Source organism: Asparagus officinalis, chromosome 9, assembly GCF_001876935.1.
Source record: "Asparagus officinalis chromosome 9, Aspof.V1, whole genome shotgun sequence".
In the NCBI taxonomy this organism is placed as follows: domain Eukaryota; kingdom Viridiplantae; phylum Streptophyta; class Magnoliopsida; order Asparagales; family Asparagaceae; genus Asparagus; species Asparagus officinalis.
In genome coordinates, this window is record NC_033802.1 from 7,751,133 (window position 1) to 7,765,614 (window position 14,482).

Genomic DNA, 14,482 nt, shown 5'->3' on the forward strand with positions numbered 1-14,482 from the left:
TTTTTTTAAACGTGGCTCTGATACCATGTTAATCTTATAAGTAGAGTTTTGGAGAGAAAAGAGTTATGAGATTAGGGTCTCATACTCTAGTCTATATATAGTTTCAAAAGGATACAAGCCTGGTGTTACAACCGATGTGGGACTAAACCACTAATCCATATTACATATTATCTCTCAACAGTAACTTCACTATAGCTGATAGAAGATCTCTCGTTTAACAAAGTGAGCACAAATGTGTCATACTCCTCATCCGATAAGCCCAATAAGATAATAGCCTTGTACTCATCCGATATCTTCTCATCAACATTCGCCAACTCCGACAACAACTTCATATAGTTCACATGAGCCGCAAGTGAGGTGTCTCTGGACATCTGAAATCTGAATAAACTACGCAACAAGTGCAACCGGTTCTCAACACTCTTCGTAAGGTATTTATTGTTGAGAATTTCTCACATCTTCATTGCAGACGTCATCCCAATCACATCATACTTCAGCTCTTGTTCCAAACAAGACATGATTACATCACAAGCGTTCCTATTCATCTTTTCCCATATCGCCTCTTCATACTTTGATGGTCTTTCATGGACCATGATGGTCTCTTCCAAGTTCTAAGCATGAAGCGCATCCTGTACGTCGCTCATCCACAAACCAAAGTTGATTTTACCGTCATACTTCACCACACTAATTTTGGTATTCTGAAAACCACCTTAAACTGTACTCGCCATCGACTTGCTGTTTTCACCTTCTTCTCCCATTGCAAACTAACTTCAAGTTGTAGAGAAAGAATCAAACTTTGATAGAAATTAAGAATAACCCAACTGAACCCTAGATCGGATTCCAAATAGATCTCATGTCCACACGAGGAAAGCGAAATCTCCAACGATAACTCCTAATGCTATCTCTACCGAAGCCTAGAACTCCAAGAACCAAGCTTCATACAAGAATCTTCCTCCACCTAATTCCAAAACCCTAGATCTGAAATCTAAGTTCTGATACCACTTGTTGTGCGTAGCGAAAATTTCGACAGAACCTCAGCAGCACAACAAGAGAGTCAGGTCACAATAAGAATTCTCGTTTTACCAAGGAAATAAGAACCATAAATAAAATATCTCAACAAAGTGGGATATCAGTTCTCCCTCTCATCAGTTCTAGGACTGACCTGTCGAGAGAACCTAAATAAGCTATTACAAATTACACAAACAACGAGACAATCAATTTTACGTGGTTCGACAAATTGCCTACGTTCACGGGGCAAGGAGGGAGGATCTACTATTAGAGGGAGAGAATACAAATAGGGTTTACAATCACACAACTTAAACCCTCAAACAAACTCTCAAATCTCACACAAATATCTCCTCCGATGGTTGTTCAAAACCCTAAAAGGGGCTGCTCAAAAATCAGCAGACACCCTCTGCCTGCACACTTGCACACGTCGACGGCTGATTCTTTCTTCTGCCTTTCACGCACAAACTAGGGCACAAAAAAGCTATATTTATAGCTTCAACAATATTCGGGTGGGCCTGTACGCCAAATCTCTTCACACGTGAACTCTTCACGCGGCTTTCACGAGCACGTGGGTTGGCCCCACCACTCCACAACCTATTCATAATTTTTACATGTTGCCTGTAGCCCTAGTCTCTATGTATATATGGGCTCTCTCTCTCTCTTTCTCTCTCTCTCTCGTAATTGTAACTTTATTAGAAAGAAAGAAAGAAACCATAATGTGTCCATGGACGTAGGCAAATTGTGAACAATGTAAAGTCTCCATCCTTTTCTTCCTCCCCCCCCCCNNNNTGAGTTTCAATTCAAATTATGCACTGATACGAAAAAATCTAGGTAACTATGATTACATGTTGAGAAGAGATCTTGCAACATGCAACCTTCATTATACCCTCCTACTGAAATATTAAGAAACAACATAAGACCCTCATCATTTTGAGCCTTCTATTTTCTTTTGCTACTTCATGTATATATCATGATATCGCTTTGCTCACCCATGACTCATTTATGTTGCGGTGGGAGGCTATACAGACACAGAAGATGTCTATACAAAAGTGGATAATAACGACACTGAATAAACACACTAGAGACAGAGAGAACAACACACAAGGATTTAACGTTGTTTGGTCAGTATGACGTACATCCATGGGTGAGAACAATAGAGAACTTCACTAATCACAAAAGAGAAGATTACAAAAGGAGATCACTCTAATATCTCACCAAACTCACACAAAGAAGAGAACACTCAAAGAAAACTCTAATTTTCTTTTTCTTTTCAACTCTCTCTTTCTTTCTCTCTGTTCTGGATCTCTGTTCGATGCTCTAACCCTTCACCACTCTCCTCTATTTATAGCCTTCAAAATGGTTGGTGGAACAGTGTTTTGGATTGATGGAATAGTGTTTTGGGTTGGTGGAACAATGAAGTTTGGTGGGTCAAAATACAATTTGTATTTCTCATTCAAAGTCGCATGTAACAATTTATGCATATTCTTGGTGATCTAATTGACAAGTGATAATTATTGGTTATGGCGCACTTTTATTTCATCTTAGAACTGCCCCATTTACTTGTGATTCAGCGATTGAAAATCTGTTGAAGAGCTCTTCATGGAGTTATGCAACAGGAGATGAAGCCCAACTTGTATCTTTTCTCCTAGGCTCCTAGCTCTACGTGCTGTTCATTTCGGTTCTTTCTTCTTCACTCGTGCAACCCTACTTTTCTCATAATCAGTGCCAAATGTATGCATAAATTGGGTATGATTGGAAACTAACCAGATATATAATGGTTCTAATGAGCAGGCTGATGTTTTCTTGGCTCCCCAGATCCTTAAAGCAACAAAAAGATTTCAAATTGATATGGTAATCTCATTTAGTAAAAGCAATAGTAATTTCTTTGGGTAGTTCTCTCGCACTTCAATATTTTACTGTGCATTATTCTACGAATAAGATTGACAATTGTCATTGTTACTTGCAGTCTCCTTTCCCCACCCTCGTGAGACTGAATGAAGTATATTCTGAGCTTTCAGCGTTCCAGTCAGCTCTTCCTGAAAGGCAGCCGGATGCTCACGCCTCCTCATAAGACCTGCAATACAGTTTGTATTTTCTTTCATGGGTTATAAAGAATACGTAATGTTCTTGTTTTCTTTTTATGTGTTATGTAATAAGTTCAATGTATCAGCCAAAAGGTAAAGAAGCTACATCTTGGCTCAATTTCCTGTAAGGAGATGATTCAGTATAAAACTAATTTCTCTTTTCTCACTTCAAACTCATAGATTGGTGTATGTTTTGGCTTCTAATTTTCAAGTGCTTAATTCTATTTTATTTATTTGATAATCAAGTGTAAAAATAATTTATTGAGTTTGAAAGACTTGTTGAATCGTTTATGTATTTGGAATCAGAGTTCATGCTATTAAGTAATTTATTAAACGTTTCCTAGTTCAAGACATCTTAAAATGGGAAATCTACTTTGATGTATTTCACTTTAGAGGAAATCTTGAGTTGACAATACAAAAATAGAATAAACAAAAAAACTGATACTTTTTTAATGCTTTTAACTAATAATTCATGACTGTAGACTAAAGAAATCAATAAAAAATGGATTAGAAAGTTAAGCAGGTGAAAGTAGGGTAGTTTGTCACTCAAAATAAGTTCATCTCTACAAGTTTTTCTCGGTAAAGTATGTAACTTTCACCCAACTTGTATGATACAGTTTTTGTCATCAAATATATTTTCTATAAAGAGTCCAATTAACTTTGAACCATCACTCAAGCTTAAAGAAAGTTGTGTTCAATTTTTGCATTAATCTTCATAAAGAGTCTAATTCAATTATTAATAATGAATGATGTAAACCTGCTATTTATCCAAATAAAAAATATATCGCTAGACTGACATGCTAGAAAGATGGTCTAAGCCTTTCATCAGAAAAACCTCTCTTGCATATATGAATCCTTTATGTGAATATGGAAATATGGAACCTATTCACATCATAATTGATATTGTTAGCTTTGTTTGAAGATTGTTCTCAATGGTCCTCTTATTTGATTGATGAACAGGGTGGATGGTGCCAGAATTGATTATATGAGGAATAAATTATTTGTTAAATTATATCCTTGTTTGCTGCAGGTTTTCACAGAGAATTTCAAGCTCAAGAATCTGTGGCAACTTCGTGTTACCGCTTACCAACCAATATGGCATCGTTCACTGCTTATAAGTGGTTAGGGAACTTCAACAATTTCATTCATCTTCATGGTATTATCAAGTGTTGGGAGGATTCTGGAACAAGAATAAAGTATAGGTAAGTCACTGGATGCACATGGTGGCACATTCCAAGTAGTTGAAGTAACGGATTGACTTTCATAAAAGATAATGCATCCAAGCTTATGCATTCTGATGGTTATATTTCAACAGCTCTTAATCTATATTCTAATTCTTCAACCCTTGACCAGCTAACAAGCAAATTTAAGAATAGTTAGAATAATTAGTTTCAGATGGACACCAACTTTGTATTTTAATATGTTACACGGTTGATGCTCATTCCTGAAAAGAGCCTGCTAGGACCATGCTCTCAAGTTGAAGCCTTGTATTCAGTTCAGACTATGTGGGTCGTGAAGTTAAAAGCCATTTGATTGCTTAAAGTTTATGTCTTGCTTTGCAAATCAAATGGCTAAACTATTGTTCTCTTGGACAATATACAGAACTTATATGCCATACTCACTTATTATTTCTCAATGTGTTGGCTTACTTGGAATAAGACCTCCGGAATGAACTTTTTTTATAGTGTTTTACCCTAAGAGAAATATTACAACGAAATATGGTTATTTGGATATTGAGTTACATTATTCCTTTTATTTTAGGATTAATGGTTGATAGACCCCCTTACTATAGCCCAATTGCGGTTAGAACCTCTGTAGTTCTTTTCTTGCAGGTAGACACCCTGAATGAACTTTCTGACTATTTTACCCGTAGAGAAAGAGAAAATTATTTTTAACAAGTAGATGTCATGAGGGTAAAAGATCCAAAAAAAAGTCACTCAACGGGTCTATCCGCAATTAGGTGATGGTACAAGGGGTCTACCCGCAATATACTTTTTATTTAATTTAGAGATAAATGGACGCCTGAAGGATATGAGCTGCTGTTATCACTTGTCATGTCTACCATGCAGATGAAATGTGTTCGTGCAGAAGAACTGAAAGTTTCTGGCTCTGTCTTATTTTGTGGTACTACTCTCTTAGTGGGAATTAACAATCTCATTCTTGTGTTCTTTACATTGCAACATTGGCCTTCATGGTTGCTAGATACCTCTTTGTTGGAAGGCACATGCTCTAATCTCTTATAAATTACTAACTAGAGCATCACAGATGCATATAATAGGCTCCCAAACCTTGAATCACATATGGATCTCTTGGGCTGCAAATGTTAGATCATCGAAAAGCTACAGTTAAATTGTGTCAGTTCTTGGTCCATTTTTTTATACATGGAGGACCAACTTATCAATGAGCTAAAAGTTGATGGCATTTACGTTGGTGATTTTTTGAGTCAAAAAGAAATTGATCCAGACTTAAGCAGTTGCGACCTTTGACATTTCTCGATGTATTTTGATGTATATAAAAAGCATCTATGGAACATCATTCGCTCCTTAATTAGGTTGAATATTATTGAACTGTGTTGGACAAGGATTCAGTTGGTGGCAGTGTAATAAAACAAAAAAACATGAAAGAGCAACAATGCTGAAACATTCAAATTATTCCCAAGGTAGTTTGAAACTTTCTTTGAAGACTGAGAATGTGAAAGGTGTGACAGTGAGAACTATAAAAAGAAAATACATCTGAAGAAGATTTCGTCTCTAAATGCATAAAGAAAACGTCAGATTTGATCATGGAAGCTTGCTGAGATATCTCACAAATACTTAAAGGCCAAACTAACAGTATCTTACCTGGAAACAAGTGTTTACTCTCGTATTTTTTGTCTTCAACTTTTGGAATATAGTTGACTTTTCTGAAATGAAAAGAAGGAGATGTTTTAAATGATAGAAGTCAGATAAAGGTGTTGCATTGCTCATAACTAATGTCATCCTAGGCTTTTGCTGTAGAGTTTTAAGGTCATATATCTCTTTCTGGTTTTATGAGGTAAATGTCTGGACACTGATCTTGGTTCCTTATTTCTTGGTCCTGCAGCATGAAAATGTTCTATACTTTGCGAGCTTTGGTAGTTTATTTTCTTGATACATGAAAATGGATTGATAGAATGAAGTTTAGGTATGATGTATTTTCTGACTTCCAGTGAATCTCAAGCAAGAAACTAGACTGAGAACTCGCTGACAGAATTTTTCACAGGCTTTGAAGATTTTTACTACCGAAAATGGTGGATTTACCAAGTTTCTGTGTATACAGAAATTGGATTTGGTTGAGGAAAATATGCAGCACGTGCTTGCTGAGCCTTCTCCTCCAGATTATGTTCATTTCAGCTGATACAGACCCTAAAGATGGTATACTCTAAATTCATTCTCTATTTTTATTCTAGTAGTCGTTGTCTGATCTTCTTGTATTTTATATGTGTATGTTGAAATTTTGAGTATGATGACTGATGATTCAGGTTATCAATGAAATTCAGTAGTCTGCTTCTTGTTTTAGATTATGGGAAAATGATGGTAGCTCTTAAATTTTCATAGAATCTCACTTGACATGTATAGTTGATGCGACTATGGTATCACATGATTACAGTAAATAGAAGAATCCATAACTATTAAAACTTGTCTTGGTCCTTTGCTGTTCATTCCAACTTTGCTGATTACAAGCTAACAATGAACTCTTGTGGGACCTGAAAGATTGAGAATTAGAATTGCCACTTCAAGGTGTTTTGTCTCTTAAAGCTTTATTCTATTCACATGAAATGCATATAACTGCCTTGAATGGAAAGAATTCTAATCTATTTCCTAATTGGGGGAAGTCAGTTGAGATATATAACACCTAATCCATGTGTAAGTCTTTTTTTGCCAGTCAAGCTTGTTCTTAAAAAATTCTTCAAGTTATTCCAGGATTAAAAGCTTCTAACGGTCAAGAATCTCTCTAAGTCCCCATTCATGTGCATCATAAAGTTCTGAATGAACTTTTCACGTTTACTTCTCTAAATAAAGACAAAGTGATACTTCAAAAGTACTACTCACCTAAATGAACGTTTTGCTATAGAAACTAAGATGATATTTGAAGTTCCAAGTGAAAATATTCCTTTTCTCTAAACCTTTGTCAATAATTTTGATAAGCCCAAACCTTGAAAATGGATAGTATAGTACAAGATAAGAAAAATGAATATTCTGACCTTTAATGATAATTTTCTCGCTTCTTTTTTCCCTTGTCTAGCTGTTGCTCTCACTTCCTTGGGGAATCTGTGGAAGAACAAGCCATCAAACTGGGTAGGTCTTGATCCTTGTGGCGATAGTTGGATTGGGATTAGATGCACAGACTCTCGTATAACCTCAATGTGAGCAATCTGACAGTTCCTCTCAAAATTTTGAGGTATTTCTGTGTTTAACTACAATCACAACTGATTTATTAAAAAAATGTATCAGAACGCTTTCGAGTTTGGGCCTTGAAGGCACACTTTCTGGAGATATTCAGTCATTGACAGAGTTACAGGCTCTGTAAGTTGCTTGATTTCTCTGCCTTGTCTTATTATTGATTTAATGCACCTAATAAAATATTTCAAAAACTTCCCGTCGAAAATAATGCATTATTTTCTTGACATATAACAGTTAATTCCAACTTATGCAGGGATCTGTCTTATAACAAGGGTTTAACTGGAGGACTTCCAGCATCAATTGGCAGTCTGATTAAACTTCAGAACTTGTAAGCAAGACCTGGTTATTGAGATTTTCTCTCGAGTTTCAGAATTTTCTCACAAAACTGATGTTATTGTCTACACCAGGATCCTTGTTGGTTGCAGTTTTTCTGGTGAAATACCACCTGAAATAGGCTCTCTGAAAAATCTTGTTTTTCTGTAAGATTTAATGAACTCTGAAGCTTTTTCTTTTTTCGCTAGCTGTGTACTGAAAACGACAGTGTTATAAATGCTATTGCCTTGTTTTAAATGTAACCTACAAATTGTTTTTTGTTGCCTAGGTCATATATTACCTTTATGTGGCTAGCATGGCTATCTTAGTCTGTTATTGTTGAATTTTATTTCATTGAACTGGTTTTGAGTCATTTGACCACTGCTTCTATCTGCCAAAACTTAAAACACAATTGTTAACCAGCACATACTTTACTTTGTATTTCTTACCTTCTATGAAAATTGAAGTTAATTTTTCCATGAAGTACAGAAAAATTATACTTTGTTTTGTCCTGTGTGCTGTTAAAGAGTTATCATCCATTATACTAGTCTAGAACATGATTTTAACGATTGCAAAATGTAACTGGCATCTAGTAGTGGTTGATTTTCCAAAAAAAAACTACCTAAATTTCTCTCTATCTGCTTCTCTATTTCTCTCATCAATAAAGAGATCTTCTGCAAATCACATCCATATTCTTGAAGGAAGAATAATGATACAGCATAATCTTCTTGCTTTCTTCTTCATTAGACAATTCCATTTCTTTGTCATGTTACTGATCATCTGCCATTGACGTATGCAGCTCTTTGAACTCTAATCGCTTTACTGGAAGTATACCTGCAACCATCGGTAATCTATCAAACCTTTATTGGCTAGATTTGGCAGATAACCAGCTTTCAGGAACAATCCCTGTATCCAATGGCACAACTCCTGGTCTTGATTTATTAACTCATACCAAACACTTGTATGTGTCATTTTCACTTGTTCTAATATTTCTTAATTTAAGGCAACCTTAATGATCTCATGCGTTTAATTGAATTACAGCCATTTTGGTATGAACCAACTTTCCGGTGAGATCTCAAGTAAACTTTTCAGCTCAGACATGATTCTAATACATGTGTAAGTTTCTGGGAACCCAAATTTCTTTTGTACTAAGGAAGCTTTTTTTTTATTTTCCTTCTTCAATTCATCAGGCTTTTTGATGACAATAAGCTGACTGGAAGCATCCCATCAACACTAGGACTTGTAAAAGCTTTGGAGGTTGTGTAAGTATCTAAAGTCATAAATGGACAGTTGAATACATATCATATAAGCTACCTATATTACACTGAAGTATACATATTTTGACAGGCGCTTGGACCGTAATTCCTTAACTGGGCCTGTTCCTACCAACATCAACAACCTCACAAAAGTTGCTGAGTTGTTAGTATCTTTGATTTAATTTTCTTCTTTTGTTTTAATAAAACGTACTTGTGATGTCAGATATTGTGTGTATCCATTTCAGGCATCTGTCCAACAACAAGCTGACAGGACCCCTGCCAAACTTAACTGGGATGAATGCGCTTGCTTACCTGTAAGTATCACTACTTGTAGATGTATAAGTATTTATCAAGTTTGAAGTTATATAGAACTTGCAGTTCAAATTCTAAAGCAGCCAGTGGGAAATCGAAGTGGGCGGTTTAAATCATACACAATTCTCAATGGAATATAAATATGTTTATGTTGGTTCTCCACTGAATAGAGAAGCGCTGTACAGGGACATGAGCAACAACACCTTTGATGCACCAGATGCTCCTCCGTGGTTCTCCACATTGCCTTCATTGACAACATTGTAAGGTTTCTCATTTCATGGTATTGGTCTTGCCAATAAAACTTTAAAGAAAAATTCAAACTAAAAGTTTTAGTATGTCTTCCCTTTAGATACTTTATCCAATAATTTTTCTCTCTCAAAATATTAATACCAATTACACTGCAGGTATTTAGAAAATTTAAGGATTGGGGGGCAGGTTCCAGAGGAGTTATTCAGTTCTTCACCATTGCAGTCTGTGTAAGTAATAATCATAAACCATTCCCTCCCCCCCCCAAAAAATAAATAAATAAAAGAGATAAAAAGTAAAAGAGAAAAAAAGAAGGGAAAAGAAAAAGAACAACACATGCACAAAAGCCAAATATAAATTACAGTAACATACTGAACTCTAAATTTATTCTTAACCAAGCAACTGATGATATCACAATCTTCTTCTCCATTATAATATATTCTGATGATGCAGGAATTTACGGGCCAACCATTTTAATGGCACTCTAAATATCGGCTCTGGCTTCAGCAATGAACTTCAACTTGTTGATTTGAGGAACAATCTTATTGATCAGGTTACAGTTGGAGGATACAAGAAGGGTTTATTGTAAGAACCTCATCTCGTATCAATAAAATAAAATTTGAACTGAATATTTAGTTCAGAAAAGGACTTGTTCTCTTGGCAATTACTAGGCTATCTGTTATTATCTAACATGATATCTCTGATACCTTCCACTTTTCAATTTTGGTTTACTTGCAGACTTATGGGTAATCCATTCTGTACTGAAAATGGACCAGATTTCCTGTACTGCAAACCTCTGAAAAAATTAGCTCCTTCCTATTCCACACCAAAGAACTGTGTGCCTTTCGTCTGTCCTTCAGGCCAAGATTTAAGTCCTAAATGCAAATGTGCATATCCATATAGCGGCACTCTATTTTTCAGGGCTCCTAAATTTTCAGATCTGGAGAATATAACATATTATCAAAGTCTAGAAGCAAGTCTGAGAACTTCATTTATGAAAAGACAACTTCCTATAGACTCGGTTTCCCTTAAGGATCCCTCTACAGATTCTAATAACTACCTGAATATCATTCTGGAGGTCTTTCCAGCTGGAGTAGACCGTTTCGATCAGTTAGATATCCTCAACCTTGGTTTTATTCTCAGTAATCAAACTTTCAAACCTCCAAGCATTTTCGGGCCATTTTATTTCATGGCAGAACAATATAGTGCTTTTCGAGGTAATGTAGTTAATTTCAGATGCACTCAAAAACTCTAATTTTTCAGTAAGGTTTTTCTTATTGGCACATTTATTTCACAGCTGTACCATCCTCCAGCCCGAAAAAATCAAGTAACACAACTGCGATAATTGGAGCAGCAGTTGGTGTAGCAGTTCTTGTAATGATAATGGCAGTTATTGCTGTTTTTGTTGTTAGAAAGAAGAAGAAATCTGAGAAGTATAGGGAACAGACCCAACCTTTTGGTAATATACCAAAATTAATCTACATTGTTCTATTGTCAATGTTTTTTTCATGGTCTTTCCTGTTCAGTTTAGCGATATAATTTTTACTTGTAGAATCCTGGGAACCTTCGAGAAACATCGGCGCTGCTCCTCAGCTAAAGGGAGCAAGATGGTTTTCTTTTGAAGAAATAAAGAAATGCACCAACGACTTTTCAGGAGCTAATGACATTGGATGTGGTGGCTATGGGAAGGTAATTCTTTTTGTTTTTTTCCCCTACTGAGAATTGCCTCCCTTTTACTTGGGGGGTTATTGGTTGGGACAAATTGGGGCTAAGTGTGAAAATTGTTCCAATGGAACAAATTTACCCTTTTGGGATATTTTGAGTAGGGTAAAGTGAGATAAAGTGGGATAATGGGATAATTTGAGCCTTTGATTTGACAATTCATGTGGGATAATTGATGATGTGGCACCTTATTAAAATATAATTTTATCTATTAATTACTTCTAAATTAACTTATCCAATTGATTTAGTATATTATTTAGTATATTATTATAATATAAATATTATTTTATTTTATATTAAAATATAATATATTGTACTAACTTATAAATTAGTATTATTAATTATTATATTGTATTATATTATATTATATTAGCATGATATACTATATATAATAATTAATATAATATAATATCAATATATTTAATATAATATTTTAATAATATAATAATATAATAAATAATACATTATTTTATTTATACAAAAATATAATATGTTATACAATAATTACTAATTAACATTATATTAGTATGCTACATTATATAATAATTAATATAATATATGAATAATATATATAATATAATACTTTAATAATATATTATTTAATTTAATATATTATAATATAGTCTCTTAGGATATAATGTACTTTATAAATATTATATATTTTTATTTTATTCAATGTAATATTTTTAAATTTTATATTAAAAATTAAAATAGAATATAAACATAAATATATATATATATATATATATATATATATATATATATATATATATATATATATATATTACATGATAATTACAATAATATATATTAAAAGGTATCATGTTATAGTTAATATATTATATTATTTCAAACTATAGTATTATATTATATTATATCATAATATTAGTAATTATTATATTATATTATAATAGTATGTCATATATATAATAACTATAATAATATTTTATAAATTAATTATATATGTTATTAAAATATTATATAATATTATAATAAATGCGTTATACTATAATTACTAATTAATATTATATAATAATATGTTACATAAATCTATTAATATATGTTATTAAAAATATTAATAAATGTTATATATAATATTATTAATATATATGTTATTAAATTATGTTATTAAATATTAATATATGTTACTAAAATATTATATAATATTATAATAAATACGTTATACTATAATTACTAATTAATATTATATAATAATCTATTACATAATATTATTAATATATGTTATTAAATTATGTCATTAAAATATTAATATATGTTATATATATAGAAATGTTAGCAGGGCACAACCCCCAACCACAATCTCAACCACACCTCCTCTCCCTCTATAGTGCATTGGGCCTCACATCAATTTTTTTTTAAAAATTTGATGTGGGGCCCAATGCACTATAGAGGGAGAGGAGGTGTGGTGGAGGGTGTGGTTGGGGGTGTGCCCCTAACACCACTCTATTTTATATATCATGTCATATATGTATAATATAATTGCATGTATTAGTTAAGTAATACAAAAATATTTTAAAATTATCCCAATTGCCTTTAAAGTGGAACAACATTGTTCCAATATGAAGGATGGGGTAAATTTTTACTATTGAGACAAAATTTTTGTATATGAGTGGGGTAATTTTATCCCAAGTGGTGTAATTGTCTCACTAGTGTTCCAAAAAACCAATAACACAAAAAGGTATTATCCTTGTTCCATTGTCCCAATGAATAACACTATGAAATAGAATCCCCAAAATTATCCCATTATCCCCCAAAATATTCCAACCAATAACCCCCCCTAAGCTTCAACATAATATATACCATCTATGGGAGATATCAGTTTAACATAGACAATAGGAAAAAACTGATACCATGCAAATGGAAGCAACATTGTAATAGTAATAAAAAATTTCACACAAATGTTTTGTGTTCATGTAGAAAATTATTATGAAAGGGTAAAAATACTAATATATGGTGCACACTATACTTGCATGATATCCTAACATCACAGCATTAACACTTGGACTTGATTATTTTTCTCAATTTCCCTGCAAATAACATAAATAGGTGTTTCTTATGTTTTAAAACGTAGTGAAGGTTGTGCATAGATCATGATGAATAATGATATACAGTCCACTCTCAGATTGATTGAATTCAGCTATACTTCTAGTTCAACCAGTTGCGCTCACTCCTAGGTTTGACAAGTAACACAATTTTTCATTCATGAAGGTACTGAATTTGGGTACGATTCAACAGACATTCTGTAGTAAACCTGCTCTCAAAGCTGATCAGATAAATCTATGAAATTTTGCTTTAATGTACTGAACAGTGACAGGAACCAAATCTTTTCAGGTGTATAGAGGGACCCTTAGCAATGGGCAACTGATAGCAGTAAAAAGAGCTCAGCAGGGATCTACGCAAGGAGGTCTTGAATTTAAAACTGAGATTGAATTGCTGAGTAGAGTTCACCATAAGAACCTTGTCAGTCTTATTGGATTTTGTTTCGAGCAAGGAGAACAAATGCTTGTTTATGAATATATTCCGAATGGTTCACTGAAAGAAAGTCTATCAGGTATTCTCAGTTTGCATATATTTCTAACTAAAAGTTTATTCTCTGTCTATAATTTTTTTTTTCTAAATTATTACTTGCAGGTAAATCTGGAATCCATCTAGACTGGAAAAGAAGACTTAGAGTTGCATTAGGCACAGCTCGAGGTCTTGCTTATCTTCATGAGCTTGCAGACCCTCCGATAATACATAGAGACATCAAATCAAGCAACATCCTCTTAGATGATGTTTTGAATGCAAAAGTCTCCGATTTCGGTCTATCCAAACCCATGGGGGATGATAATAAGACTCATGTTACCACTCAAGTTAAAGGCACTATGGTGAGTAATCAATCTGTTTATACTTTTCTTTTGGATTAATTGCAGACAGACACATGTTGGGACATTCATGTGTGAGTATAATCCCACATTGGAAAACATGAGAAAAAGTAACGTGTTTAAATAGGAGTTGGTGCAAATAACGTGTTTAAATAGGAGTTGGTGCAAATACCTAATAGCTTAAGCTTTTGGGTTAAAGTTGGTTTCTAGCCTCTATTTAAGGCCCATTAACTCTAGAT

At 33.7% G+C, this 14,482-nt stretch overlaps 2 protein-coding genes across 2 annotated transcripts in view; both read left to right on the top strand.

Annotated features, from left to right (window-relative positions):
- LOC109823692 (probable leucine-rich repeat receptor-like protein kinase At5g49770) overlaps positions 1-14,482 on the top strand; it is a 28,092-nt gene that overhangs the window by 11,886 nt on the left and 1,724 nt on the right. The window contains exons 2-23 of the mRNA XM_020390027.1: positions 2,577-2,683; positions 2,797-2,856; positions 2,972-3,089; positions 4,120-4,291; positions 6,387-6,481; positions 7,353-7,473; positions 7,562-7,633; positions 7,764-7,838; positions 7,918-7,989; positions 8,622-8,783; positions 8,864-8,938; positions 9,013-9,084; positions 9,170-9,241; positions 9,324-9,392; positions 9,576-9,650; positions 9,795-9,866; positions 10,090-10,221; positions 10,375-10,853; positions 10,934-11,095; positions 11,189-11,325; positions 13,711-13,930; positions 14,011-14,246. Coding sequence (XP_020245616.1) covers positions 4,185-4,291; positions 6,387-6,481; positions 7,353-7,473; positions 7,562-7,633; positions 7,764-7,838; positions 7,918-7,989; positions 8,622-8,783; positions 8,864-8,938; positions 9,013-9,084; positions 9,170-9,241; positions 9,324-9,392; positions 9,576-9,650; positions 9,795-9,866; positions 10,090-10,221; positions 10,375-10,853; positions 10,934-11,095; positions 11,189-11,325; positions 13,711-13,930; positions 14,011-14,246 — 2,505 coding nt within the window. The 5' untranslated portion in view covers positions 2,577-2,683; positions 2,797-2,856; positions 2,972-3,089; positions 4,120-4,184. The remainder of the gene's footprint in view (positions 1-2,576; positions 2,684-2,796; positions 2,857-2,971; positions 3,090-4,119; positions 4,292-6,386; positions 6,482-7,352; positions 7,474-7,561; positions 7,634-7,763; positions 7,839-7,917; positions 7,990-8,621; positions 8,784-8,863; positions 8,939-9,012; positions 9,085-9,169; positions 9,242-9,323; positions 9,393-9,575; positions 9,651-9,794; positions 9,867-10,089; positions 10,222-10,374; positions 10,854-10,933; positions 11,096-11,188; positions 11,326-13,710; positions 13,931-14,010; positions 14,247-14,482) is intronic.
- Positions 2,362-3,076, top strand: LOC109823145 (glutathione S-transferase Z1-like). Its single transcript, XM_020389431.1, has 4 exons — positions 2,362-2,470; positions 2,577-2,638; positions 2,773-2,856; positions 2,972-3,076. The coding sequence occupies exons 1-4, from the start codon at positions 2,362-2,364 to the stop codon at positions 3,074-3,076; spliced, it is 360 nt and encodes a 119-aa protein (XP_020245020.1).

Bases quoted from the DNA above. Each gene is read 5' to 3' on its own strand.
- LOC109823145 (XM_020389431.1), top strand. From the start codon at position 2,362: ATGGTTGGTGGAACAGTGTTTTGGATTGATGGAATAGTGTTTTGGGTT. The intron at 2,471-2,576 runs GTAACAATTTAT...CTTGTGATTCAG, and splicing joins TTTCTCATTCAAAGTCGCAT to CGATTGAAAATCTGTTGAAG. The intron at 2,639-2,772 runs GTATCTTTTCTC...GAAACTAACCAG, and splicing joins CAGGAGATGAAGCCCAACTT to ATATATAATGGTTCTAATGA.